The sequence below is a fragment of the Hermetia illucens genome, chromosome 1 (assembly GCF_905115235.1).
Source record: "Hermetia illucens chromosome 1, iHerIll2.2.curated.20191125, whole genome shotgun sequence".
NCBI classification, from domain to species: Eukaryota; Metazoa; Arthropoda; class Insecta; order Diptera; family Stratiomyidae; genus Hermetia; species Hermetia illucens.
In genome coordinates, this window is record NC_051849.1 from 106,748,753 (window position 1) to 106,762,562 (window position 13,810).

The following is a 13,810-nucleotide window of genomic DNA, read 5'->3' on the forward strand; positions in this document are numbered from 1 at the left end:
GTTCTTCATGAATTTCGAAAAAGCTTCCGACGGCGTCATTAGCGTACCTGGCACGTTCTATGTAAGAGCTGCATTCCGAACAAAGTAATAGTTGTTACCAGGAGGCAAGGAACATACGATGGCGCAAAAGTTTACGTACTCTATCGAGGTTGAATTCTGTCACCGATACTATTCCCTCTCTTTGTAAATGACGCGCCTTAACGGGAAAAGCTTCGAGGTCGGCGATCAATTTGTATATCTAGGAAGAATCGTTTCTGTAGATGGTGGCATCGAACTCTATGTTGCTCGACGGTTTAATAATGCTACATACGTTTTCTTTGCGTTGTTCTATACGAGCAGAACATGACCACCACTGTTACTCGAAAGCTAAAATCCTTGCTAATACTTGACAAGACGAACGGGTGACAACTGCATTGCTGGCTATGCCTCACAGTAAACTTACTTTTTCAGGATGGTCGGCAAGTAGGTGGCTCCAGAATCACAGGGTGCAGAACTGTGGAGGAGTGCCGGTTTGTCGGTAAATGGTGGAGAAAAATGAAGCACATTGCGGTGAACCCGCAGCGGGGGTGCCTGGGTATGATTGAAGCACGATGCTACGTTTAGGGGAGAGTGGCAACTTATAAACTCCATAAACATTAATTAGGAAAGCATTCCCACGGTTACATGCACTCCGTTACTTTCAACTAATTGATAGTGACTTTACCTTTTTACATAAATGGAGAAAATACTGAAAGGATTTTAAGCAATTCATAAATCAAAAGCTGGTCGTTTCAAGTATAAACATTTTTATGGCTTTCTTATGTAAGAAAGAGATAACTCCTAAATCTGGGAAGTCATCCCTACAAGTAACATTCTTTTGTGCTAAGATTTCTGTTGATGATCATGTTGTTTTGTTGTTGTTGTTTGAGAAGCTTTTGCTGAAAAGGCTGAAACAAATCATCAAAGAAAAATATCTTGTCCCGGACTATCATGGCCTTCGAAGTCAACATTCTACTATTGGTCCGGTTCATTGAATCACCAATGTCATGAAAAAATTGCTAGAAGAAAAGAAAGTTTGCTCAGTAAAATTTCTGGATACTCTCCAAGCTTTTGGTAGGGTGTGACACAGAGTTGAATCATAAACTCAAAATACTCCTGCTTGCTAAATATTCATACCGCTCAGGCAACAGGATGCCTACTCGCAACTGTGAAGGATCCAAACCGGTACATAACAGGACAGTATACCAGGACCAGTCCTGTATTGTCTATACGGGGAATCTCGCTCACAATGGTAGAAATTTTAATGGTGGACAGCACCACTTGCTTGAGAAAAATTGTTCTGTGGAATTACTGCTCTATCTTTTCTCGGTACAGAGTTATAGCGTTTTTCGTAAATAGTTTCGGAAAGCTGGACCTGCTCAGCAATATCATAATTTTCCTCTACCCCAATCAGATTTGATACCATTTTACAACACCATCGTGAACGGGACACTCTGTACATAAGTGACTTAGGTTGCATTCAGTTAAATCGTTATTGATACATTGCCGATGAAATAGCAATTTCGACACCTGGTAATAACAAAGTTCAATCAATGAGTAAAGTGGATGACGTTCTGGGCATATGGGGCTATCTGGCCTCCTAAGATAATGGAGAATATCTTATAGATGGTACTCAGCAACGTAATACCTCTCTAATTGCTGCACTTTTTTATGTATGGGACAGATAATGGCTCGTTGCCAGTCATCAGGTATTGCTTCACTGTCTCACACCTTGAGGATAAGTTGATGGACGGACTGTTTCATTCATGGTTGGTGGTGGCAGCACTCCTCTGTATAGGCGTGAAAAATTACGAGGTTCACGTTTCGAAATTTGCGTCGCAAACGCAGAGTACATAATGGTTTGCTTATGTTTTCAAAGTATCGGGTTTCATTTTTTGGCAGGATTTCTACTCCGACCACATGGACTACTGGAAGGCTGCTATAATATATGTTGTAGTGAATTTTCTTTAGAAAAGCGACCCTTGTTCAACGCATCTCTTGTAATGCTGTGACATCAGCCTTATATTCGGGCAGGGTATCGGCGTTCTGTAGAATAGTAGAGAGTAGTTTCATGAGAAATTTGCAAATCGTTTTTCCATGTTCGTTGCAAAGTTCGTCATTGTAAGATCAATCCAGTTGGAAGCAGCTTTCCTTATCATATTGGGTTGGGGAAAAAGAAATGCCACATTTTGTCAATAGATGGCAACACTTAAACATATCTTGTGTTGTACTTATCGCATCGGGTCATACTATACCGCGATTTGAAGACGACAATCTGTCCTATAAGTGCCTCTTTGACAGTGTTGTTATCGTAAGTTTCAGTCTCAAGTTATAGTGCGTAAAAGATGGTGTCCATCAAGCAAGAAATTCGTCATATTTTACGTTTTTACTACCTGCGAGGTAAAAACGCAACGAAGGCGGCCGAAAAAATTTGTGAAGTTTATGGGCCCGATACTGTAACGATTCGCACAGCATAGCGTTGGTTCGATCGATTTCGTTCTGGTGTAGTGGATGTCGAAGATACACCCCGTACTGGTAGGCCAATCGTCGTAAAAACCAATAAAATCGACCATCCATGTCCATCATCCAAGTAGACCGGCATGTGAGCATTCGCTCGATTGGCCAAGAACTGAGTATAGACCTTAAAACCGTTTAGACCCATTTGCAGAAAATTGGATTCCAAGAAAAGCTGGATGTTTGGGTGCCACACGAGTTAACGGAAAAAAATCTCTTGGACCGAATCAACGCCTGCGATGCACTGCCAAAACGGAATGAATTCGACCCATTTTTGAAGCGGATGGTGACTGGTGATGAAAAGTGGATCACGTACGAAAACCCCAAGCGAAAAAGATCGTGGTCGAAGCATGGCGAGCCAACCCAAACCATCGCCAAGCCCGGATTGACGGCGAGGAAGGTTTTGCTTGGTGTTTGGTGGGATTGGAAGGGAATCATCACTATGAGCTGCTCAATTATGGCCAGACCCTCAATTCGGTCCTCTACTATGAGCAACTCGACCGTTTGAAACAGGCGATAGACTAGAAGCGGCCAGAATTGGTCAATAGGAATGGTGTTGTGTTCCACCAGGACAACGCTCGGTCTCACACATTTTTGATGACCCGCCAGAAGCTACGGGAGCTCGGATGAGGTGTCCTATCGCGCCCACCGTATAGTCCGGACCTGGCACCAAGTGATTATCATCTCTTCCGGTCCATGCAAAATGCTCTTAGTGCTACTAAGTTCGCCTCAAAAGAGGCTTAAGAAAACTGGCTGAGTTTTTTGCAAATAAAGACCTTCTAAATGGCAACAAGTTTGCGAACAAAACGGAGCATATTTGACTTAAATCGGATAATTCTAAGTATGTCAAATAAAGCGTCAAATTTCGATCACAAATACGACATTTCTTTTTCCCCAACCCAATATGATTGACAAGAGGGAGAACTCCATCGAAAATTATATGATTGGGTATCGTGGGTGAGGGGCGCTTCCAACTTTTCACCTGATATTAATCCTGTATCAGCCTTACTATTCATGGCGATTCCCGGCAACTTTTCCTCTCCTCATCAACGAAATGGTGGAATCGCTTTTGTCATTTTCTACCCTCGTATTTTTCCACAGTGATGCTACATAGTCTCGTCAAACTCGTCGTTCGTTCACTTATAATTTGCTGTGAAATCTACTGAAATTTCTTTAAGGCTTCTGAGAGGGGCTGGGATTTTAAGTCTCTTCATATGAACGATGCAATATTTAGAAGAATGCAATCTTTCGAGAACAATGCTTTGCTTTGCCAATCTTAAGTAACTTCTCGCACAAAACGGTTTTTATGCAACAACCGATCCATACAGAGTTTTCTTTTGATTGATTCTAATTTAGAGGGTAGTAGCTCGAAAAATATATCTTGTATGAGCTGTATACGGCATATAACTGTGTCAAATATTTTCGTTGAATTCGACTGACGTTTCTAACAGAACAGCCAGCCAATGAAAACATGGGAACGTGTACGACTTGAATTCATCGCATTTGCGAGCGTAGTCAACAATTAAAACAGCGGTAGACTGTCATTGTCGGTTCACCTGTTCGTAGTTCGTTGTCAGCTTGTATTTATTGAACCCGGTGTCTGTGATAAAGTCCTTCTCTTAGACAATTCATCCTGAATAAAAAAGCGAACGTCCCAAAATGACGAGTTGTATTTATTTCGGTTGTGTTTTGTTCTTCTCCGGCATTCTGCTGGCATCCTCCCAATACGTTGACCCCTGGGAGGTTCGATGTTACGGTAGCTACGGATTATTTCAGAGAAATTCTTGGCTTTTCTGAATTAACACTATTGTTCTTAGTTTGCAAAGCGACGGTGCACGAGATGGAGGATGAAATTGCAAAAGTGGATCCGAAGAAAGTTGCTAGCGTCGGCGGCTTCCGATTGGACGAACACGGCAATGCTGTGAGCAAACGGGTTAAGCTAGCCAAGTCTGAAATGTACTTGACCGAGTTGATGGAAAATATCTGTAAGTACTTGAAGGGCTTCAGATCCTGGTCGTAAATTCAAATTCAACCTTAGGAGAGCTTCTGAGTTGGTAGCGTGCTCCACGTTTTCTGAAAGTTGTAATAATACGTGGTCTAAAATTATTCTTAATACTTGCGGATTAATTAGTTCGCATTGGCGGCTTTTCTTATCTTTATTGTTCCAGTTTTATACAAACGCAGCCAACAGTGCCTCTGGTATTTATTATATGGTTTATCTTTTGCCCACAATCAGTATGTGCGACGGGAGGAAATTGGCCTAATTTAATCATTGTTGTTAATTTGTGCTCTCCGTGAAGGGTCTATGCTGATAGCATCCATACTAATCAGGCGTGCACTATTTGTTTTGAAATTTCCATGTAGGTGCGCCAGCGATAGTGCCCTGCCACGTTCTTTACATATTATGCATGAAGGTTGTGGCGGCTGTGCTGTTTTTGACAATATTGGTTATTATATCCATCATATCGGCATTTTCACCTCTTCTTTTTATGGTCATTTTCAAAGTTTTGTTGAAAAATCTTATTGAAATTGGTTCTCGGTCGGAATTCAATCGAAAGGTGTTCTACCTATTATTACTAAATCTGGCGGGAATATTTGAAAACTTTCGTTGAGTTTGAGGAGGACTTCCCTCATATGCAAAAGTACATAGTGCATATGAATGAAGAGCTCCAGTTAGACGTCGAGACTGACCTTACTTCTGAAAGCAGTTGAAAGAGGGCAAATGGGGACAAAAATTTCACACCATATAATCGATTTGTTCCTTAACAAATTATCCCCACTTCATCATCATCAACGGCGTAACAACCGGTATCTGGTCTAGGCTTGCCTTAATAAGGAACTCCAGACATCCCGGTTTTGGGCGGAGGTCCACCAATTCGATATCCCTAAAAGCTGTCTGGCGTCCTGACCTACGCCATCGCTTCATCTTAGGCAGGGTCTGCCTCGCCTTCTTTTTCTACCATAGATATTGCCCTTATAGACTTTCCGGGCGGGATCATCCTCATTCATACGGATTAAGTGACCCACCCACCGTAACCTATTGAGCCGAATTTTATTCACAACCTGACGGTCATGGTATCGCTCATAGATTTCGTCATTGTGTAGGCTACGGAATCGTCCATCCTCATGTAGGGGGCCAAAAATTATTCTTTGGAGGATTCTTAACGCGGCCAAGAGCTTGCAATTTTTCTTGCTAAGAACCCAAGTTTCCGAGGAATACATGAGGACTGGCAAGATCACTATCTTGTACAGTAAGAGCTTTGACCCTATGGTGAGACGTTTCGAGCGGAACAGTCTTTGTAAGCTGAAATAGGCTCTGTTGGCTGACAACAACCGTGCGCGGATTTCATAATCGTAGCTGTTATCGGTTGTAATTTTCGACCCTAGATAGGAGAAATTGTCAACGGTCTCAAAGTTGTATTCTCCTATCCTTATTCTTCCTGTTTGACCAGTGCGGTTTGATGTTGTTGATTGATTCGTGTTCGGTGCTGACGTTGCCATCATATATTTTGTCTTGCCTTCATGGATGTGCAGCCCAAGATCTCGCGCCGCCTGCTCGATCTGGATGAAGGCAGTTTGTACGTCTCGGGTGGGTTTTCCCATGATGTCGATATCGTTAGCATAAGCCAGTAGTGGGTGGACCAAGAAAATGGTCATTCTCGTGAATTTTTGTCAAGAAAACTACGAAACTTTCTTAAACGATCATTATCATCTTAAAGTGCATACATTGAGCAACTTTCATTTTTAAGGTTTTGTTTGCAAAACAAAACCTTATTAAAATTGGTTCAATGTCTGTCTGTCTGTCGATCACACGCACTTTTCTCAGAAACGGCTATTTCGATTGACACAAAATCTGGTGAGAAGGTGGGAACTGTGATCTGTGTGTGTGAACTGTGAAGAGGGGTGTAACGTTTTTTTCACCGAATATTGTCATGTTGGGTATCAAATGAAAGGTCTCGATTAGTATTTTTCGAAGCCGGTCTTAGGTTTTGTTAGAAAGGCGGGGAGTGGGAGGGGTGGAAAGTGATGATTTCTTTAAATGACCCATTCTGAGGAACTACCCACTCAAAAAATCTGAAAAAAATTATGAAGCTGCCTCTATATGGTATCCAGGCCTCAGAATACTCTCCATGTTGATATCTGCTCAAATTAAGTTAATAAAATTTCTAGCAATATGGAATATAATATGAAGCATATTATCCCCAGGTTTGATGAAAATCACGCTATTACTAAAAAAGATACAGTAGCTTAAAGTTGACTTTACCGTGAAAATTTACTGCAACTAAATATCAATATCACGCTAAAGTGAGTAGTCTGACATGCTAAATTCATATACATAACGGGCTCCGTTCAAATGGGATAGTTCTGCACTCACAGAAGAAGCAAACAAAACCTTTCATTCCTGAAGCGCCGAGCTTTTGGTTTCCCGACTTGCTTTTATTGAAAAATATTTGACCATTTATAATATGGTCGTTAAAAGAATGTATTTTTAAGGTTTTGTGTGAAACAAAACCTTATTAGAATCGAGTCGATGTCTGTCTGTCCGTCTGTCTGTCACACCCGATTTATTCGGATACGGCTAGACCAATTATCACGAAAATTGGTGAGAGTATGTGATCTGTTGGTCCCTTTACATTCAGCAAGTGGCGCCATTTTGTGTTAAGTTTAAGGGGAGCTCCCCATGCATGTGAATGGACGCTGCAAATTTTTTTTTTCATAAAATGTAGCCATGTGGGGTATCAAATGAAAGGGCGCAGTTAGTACTTTTTGAAAATGGTTCCATATTTGATATCGGGGGAAGCGTAGGGGGGCGTGGACTCAAAATATGACCCACAAAAAGTGTATACCCGACTTGTTATTTTCACGTTTTGCGGTGACCGAAATTGTGTCCAACTGGATAATCGGACCAAAAATGGACTTACTTAAATAACAGTAATAGCTAGTATTTGATCAAAGAGTTAAAAAAAAAAGTATGCATTTTTCATAAAATGGGGGACAGTCAAGGTCAATGTTTCCATTTTTCATTCAAGTCGGGAAAACGGATGCTGGACACTTCAGGCGTGAAAGGTTTTTTATGTATTTCTGTTTTACACAAAACCTTAAAAACGGTCTCCTTTGAGCGCCCATTTGTTATTGAAAAAAAATCAAACGATTAAATACTACAAGATTCAGATCGGTTCAGTAGTCTTCAGGTAATTTTGGTCACCGGTTTCAAACATGCCATTATAGAAAAACGCATTCAAAGTTTCAACTTAGGGTTGTTTACGATACGGATTCGATCTTAGTTAATTTTATTTGGATCGAGTTGAAATTTGAAGGACGTATTCTCAAAGGGGTTAACCCCTTCAGAAACACCCAACCTAACCAAAAAATTTTCGATTTCTTGAAATATAGGCTGTTTTCTTTATTTTATTTTTGAAAGACCATTTTCATGTTACATGAAGTTTCATCTATAAAATAACGATAAAGTAATAAATATCGTGAATTCTGCCGTTTCATGACTATAGGACCGGGGACTCGTTTCACGTTTTTTGTGAATCTAAGCATTGTATTTCTGGAATGTAAAGTAAATTAGACGAAAATTGAGAACGTAAGGCTAGACTCTTTTAGAGAACTTCAACACTCTCGAAACTGCACATATGAGGCGCTACGATTTTATATACAAGTTTGGGCTCGCAGGTGGAACATTTTAAATTCTAAAAGAAACCTCAGATTTTGAGTGCGTTATATTCTCTGATGAAAAGCTGTCAAAGGTTGAATTTTTAATCCCATCCCCGAAGGAAGTGGAGAGTGCATTAAGGGGGGAGGGGAGATGTTAATAATAATAATCGTTGGCGCACCAATCCAATTGAATCAGGACCTTGAAATGTGTTAGAGCACTAAATTCAAAACCGTAACGGTACACTACAGGATTACAGTACCCTATAGAAAACAATGTGGTCAGCATTGCGCTCGCCCGAGATTATTACCTTGATTTGGCTCAGGTACTCATTCATAGCTGAGTCGACTGCTATCCGATGTCAAATCACGATACAAATTCTACTGCCACCAGCGAGATTTGAACCGCAACCTTCCGTACGACAGCTTTGTGCTCTAACCACTCAGCTATCCGAACATTGCATTTAATGCCTACAGCGAAGTTAGCTAGAAAGGAAAGTAACGTAACTCTCAACTTGGGAGAAAGTGGAAATCCGACTACGGCCGGCCTGTCCGCGGTACTACAGCTCAAATCTACCCGCAAACGCAGAGGAAGGCTCGACAGAAGGGAACTTCGGCCACTAAGGAAGGGGGACTACAGGCTGAATCCAGCCTGAACCTTCTCTTTCACCGTTACGGGGAAGAGCGAAAGAAAGGGAAGCTGGTGACGTGGACGCTACTAGTTTAATGCCGGTATGTGGAAATGGATCCAAGCGGCCCGGACACCGTGAACCTGGAAAGGCCCCAAGCCGGCGGCAGAAGAGGACACTGCGAAGGAAGATGGAGCACCTTGGAAATAAGGACATGAACGTGGCTGTACCACTAAGTGCGGTAACGTCCAGAGAAATCGGACGCAAGGAAGCGAGATCTCCCGCAGAAGGTGGTAATAAACTGGAAACCCCGGTGAGATCCACACTGGATGCATCAGACTCTTCTATCAGCGGTAATGCGCGCAAGAAGCGTAAGACCAACACATTTGTTGTGGCCAATGCTTTATTGTGCTCCGCACCAGGGCTTACATCCACGCGTCCCGTGGAGATTAGGACCGTTGTGCCGGGAGATGATCAAATCAGCGAGGGAGACGGGAAGGAAGAGGACGTATGCCCAAGCTGCAGCCTCTATTCTGACTGTTGTTGCGGGAGTTTCCTTCAAGGATGGAAAAATGTCAGAGTGACAATTTACCATCGCCCGGAGCCAGGATCGAAGCCACGATTTAACAATCATTGTTTTCGCGATGGGCTTCTCAATTTGGAGTGCACTGACGACGGTGCTTTAAAGTTATTCCAGCAGCCAGCTTTGAGTTCCGGCGGTCGGCCCAAGTTCACTATTGAACACTGAGCTACACAGGACAGAACATATCGGATGTTGGTTACCGGGCCCTCGAAGGAAGGCAAAGGACATCATCCGCATGCGGGGTGAACAGAACCCGGGCATGGAGTTTAGACACTAGAGGGTAAAGTTTATGAATGCCAGGAAGGACAAATCTACAAAGGTGGAGGGTTTCAACTTGGTATTCGAACTGGACCAACAGAGTCTGAATGTGCTCAGGGGAAGTCACCATATGATACTTCACTTTTTCCTAGATATACTGAAATTCAGTCATATCAGGAAACTCTTGAGGATCATATCCATTTTGAGAGCGAAGAACAATGATGATCTTCGACTCACACAATATAGAGCAAATTGCAGAGTGCATACAGGGGCGGAACCTCCGTATGGGGGTTGGCACTGGTGAAGGGACTACAGAGTGAATCCTACCTGCTAGTAACTTTTCCTACACCTATACACCAGGAACGGGCGGAATAAAGGGAAGCCAGAGACGTGAACGGAATTGATTTGATGCCAGTCCGAGTGATCAAATCTATGGAAACGGGACACGGCAAATCAATCAAGGCGCTAAGTGGAAAACAGACGAATGCCTTGCGGGATGAGATGAGACTTTTCATGGATGAGGACATGGGAATTGGAGTACCTCCAAGTGCGGCTTTTCTTAGAGAAATCAAAAACGAGGGGATCGAGTCTCTGCCGGCACGGTAAGGGGGAAACCCCGTCACACGCGGACTGCGGTATACGCTTCTTATTGTTTTCCATAACACATTAGACTAAGTTTATGTCGAAAAACATAAAGATTGGTCCAATCAATCTGCGCCTTCTCCTATCTGTTGGCAGCGAGACTGACAAAGCTGCAGGACTTCCCCTTCATTTTTCTGATGCAAGAGCCGTGGGTTCGATTTAACAGAATCTGTGGCATTGGATCAGTCTTTTATGATGAAAGATCCATAAGACCGAGAGCTTGCGTCCTGATGTTAAGACGGCCAGAGGCAACCATGCTGAGACAGTTCTGTACCCTGAACTTACAATATCAGATAAATGGTGAGAGGAAAAACATCATAGTTGCCTCCGCTTATTTACCCCATGATTCTTTGTATCCTCCACTTACGCAAGAGCTTATGGATCTAGTGGCGTATGCAGAATCAATTGGTCTCGAACTCTTAATAGGTTGCGAGGTGAATGTTCAACATATTGGTTAGGGCAGTAGCAAATGCAGTCCATCACCTCAGCTGGTCTTATAACTGCAAACGTAGTGTGACCCTTACGTTCGTGGGAGAAGAAGCGAAGTAATTGACCTAACAATCTGTACCTAAAAATTGTTAGAGTTGATTACACACTGGCGATTGCTAGACGAGGTCTCACTGTCACGGATACTTAGAATTCAATCTGACTATCGCGGGTGGACAGTCTGCAGTACAAAGACGGAACCATACGAAGACGGATTGGACAAAGTTCAATGAACTTCTTGGCAATAAAGTACACACTGCATAATTTTAGAGTGCTATGAAGAGGCTTATCTTATTTCCCGAGGCCAAAGCGGTAAACCGGTTCCTTCGTGGAACCGGGAACTGCAAAAACTCAGGAAATCAATTAGGCGACTTCTGAACTGTCCTTGCAAAAGTAATAAGAACGAAGACTAGTTAAATTTCAGGAACTCACAGCGTGACTATAAGAGGCTCGTTAAGTGTTCGAAACGAGACTCCTTTAGAGCGTACTGTGAGGAACTGGATTGCGAAAGAGAGACTTCAAGACTGTGCAGAGTTCTCAAAAGGGATGAGTCGACCAAGTTAGACTCTCTCAGGAAACCCGACGGTAATTTCACGAGCTTCAGACTAAATTCAGTACAGATGCCACTGGAAGTACACCACCCGGGAGAACGGGTGGGAGAAGTGGCAGGGGGAGAGTTGGAAGTTCTTGCAGCCCCTTCAATGCGCAAGTGCTTCAAGGGGAACTGGAATACTACGAAAACGGTTATTACCCATGAAAAGGTGAGAGCTGCCATTCTGTCCTTTTGAACATTTCAAACCATTTGGGATGGATGGCATCTATTCGGCAATGCTAAATAAGTGTATGGAGCACTTAGAGCGACTCTAAGAAAAATTTTTCGAGGATGTCTTGCTCTGGGCTACGTGACTTCCTCTTGGGAAAAGGTTAAGGTAGTCTTCATACCGAAACCTGGGAAAGATGACTATTCTAATCCAAAGAACTTCAGACAGATCAGCTTGACTTCATTCTTGCTGAAAAGTTTCGAGAGATTGGTGGGGCGTTACATCCGTGGAAACGTACCACTTAATGAAAACCAACATGCTCACCAGCGTGGAAAGGTCTGTGAGTCTGCTCTTCATTCTTTGGTTACAAAGATAGAGAATAAGATTTTATTGTCGACCAGTCAAAACCCAAGCGATCTCATGGCCAAAGTTGCAAAAATCTAAAAACTTTTGCCCTTTATTGATTCTCCACAATATACTCGAGGAAGGTCTTGTCACGTTTAGGAAGCCTATCCTTAATTGCGTTTGGTCTTTATAGAAAACTTTCTTCTCCCCTATATCAAAAATCTCCGTTGGTGCGGGACACTGCGCAATTATGCTACTGCGTAACCTCCACCGGAATCTCGCAGTCAAGATTTTTTCAGAAACGGTTTTCAACTATTCAGCTCAATGGCGTCTGCTATCATTACGCCTCTCATTGTACAAAGTGCCGCGAGAAGGGGAGGAGTACTCTTCAGAGCCTCAATATTTCACTTTCTTTAGATCCATAATTGCTAGCCGATATAGCGAGAATTCTTGCTAAGGGTGTCCTGGGGAGTCCTTGATACCGCTGACAGTACGATGGATGGGGTGGTGGAGCGTTACCCTCTCGATTTCATTGTCTCGGGTTTGGTTATGGATTTTTGTGGATGTCTTTTTCTACTGCCGCTGCTGTAGCCTTTTCATTTGCATAGCATTATGTATGATGACATTATTGTCTTTATAACTAGCGAACAGTCTCTGTGCGGATGCCCTATACTCCACAAGTGTGGAGTGTAAAGAAAATTTTATTTTTTTTATTGTTGTGTGAGAGTGTGCGCGTATTTCAAAAATCAATCAATTTCAGAAGCGAAATAATTCCTAAATTGCGTACATCATTTGTTTTTGTGAATACTAAATTGAGATAGTTTCTTTTATTGTTGAGAAATGTACAAACCTTTTTTATAGGGCTGGTATTTTCTGTATAGATAGGGACACATAACAATAAGAAAAATGCTATCTATGGTTCGCTCTAAACCCTACATTAATGAATGTGATACCATGCAGTACCCTTCAATCACAAAAATGAGCATATAGACCGTAGAGTCTCATCCTTTTTGATTTATTTTTCGTCTCTTATTCGATTGTTAGATCTATATCTATCAACATCAACATTTCTGTAAATATTTTCCCTTCACATGAATAGAAAATTATCTTGATAACAGTAGTTCGCCAAAAGAATTAAATATTTGTTTTGTACAGCTGTGCTCCACAACTCTTATGTGTTTGCGATTTCATGCCACAGTTAAAAATGTGTGGCGAGCTAAATTAAAACCAAATGAATTATTGTTGTGAAGAAAATACTTTTATTGCTAATATATCATAGTTGATCAGAAACACATGTAGACCCGGAAAAATTGTTTTTTATTACTTGATAGTGAAATTTTATAAGAATTTATTTTCTAGGCGACAAACTTGATGATTATGCTAAAGTAACATACAAAAAGACTGGGAGGTTGAATGTAATCAAGTTTATGATAGATGGAGCAATGAACCCAGAAGTTTCAGAGGTGGATTTCGTGCAGGATGGCGATTTGAATAAGAGTTTGAAACACTATGTAATTAATTCTAAACTGAGTAATATTGGAGCTATCATAATTAGTCGAATCTGTCTTTTTTCTAGTGTTTAGAAATTCTTGAAGACCACGAGGAAAGTTTCTTGAAGGCTTTCATGGATGAAAAGATTCAAGATGATCTGGATATAAAAATTTGCACGGAAACAGCGGGCTACTGCAAAGATGCACCCATGCAGGATGACTACAACTTGGAAGAAGATATCACAAAGGATGAATTATGATTGACTGATATGGTGTTTAAGTTATTTCTAAGTTTCCTGGCTTACAATCTACACTTAAAACAAATTGACAAATCTGTATATGCCGGTTGTTGTTGACCTATTATAAACATTTATATTTGTTATAAATATTTAAATGAATAAATTGTATAAGTGATTTTTAATAAAA

The 13,810-nt window shown here is 41.6% G+C and overlaps 1 protein-coding gene across 1 annotated transcript; it reads left to right on the forward strand.

The window, feature by feature from the left end:
* Window positions 1–4,013: 4,013 nt before the first annotated feature.
* Window positions 4,014–13,810, forward strand: LOC119646973 (protein seele). Its single transcript, XM_038047677.1, has 4 exons — window positions 4,014–4,288; window positions 4,350–4,517; window positions 13,254–13,405; window positions 13,471–13,810. The coding sequence occupies exons 1-4, from the start codon at window positions 4,192–4,194 to the stop codon at window positions 13,642–13,644; spliced, it is 591 nt and encodes a 196-aa protein (XP_037903605.1). The 5' UTR covers window positions 4,014–4,191; the 3' UTR covers window positions 13,645–13,810.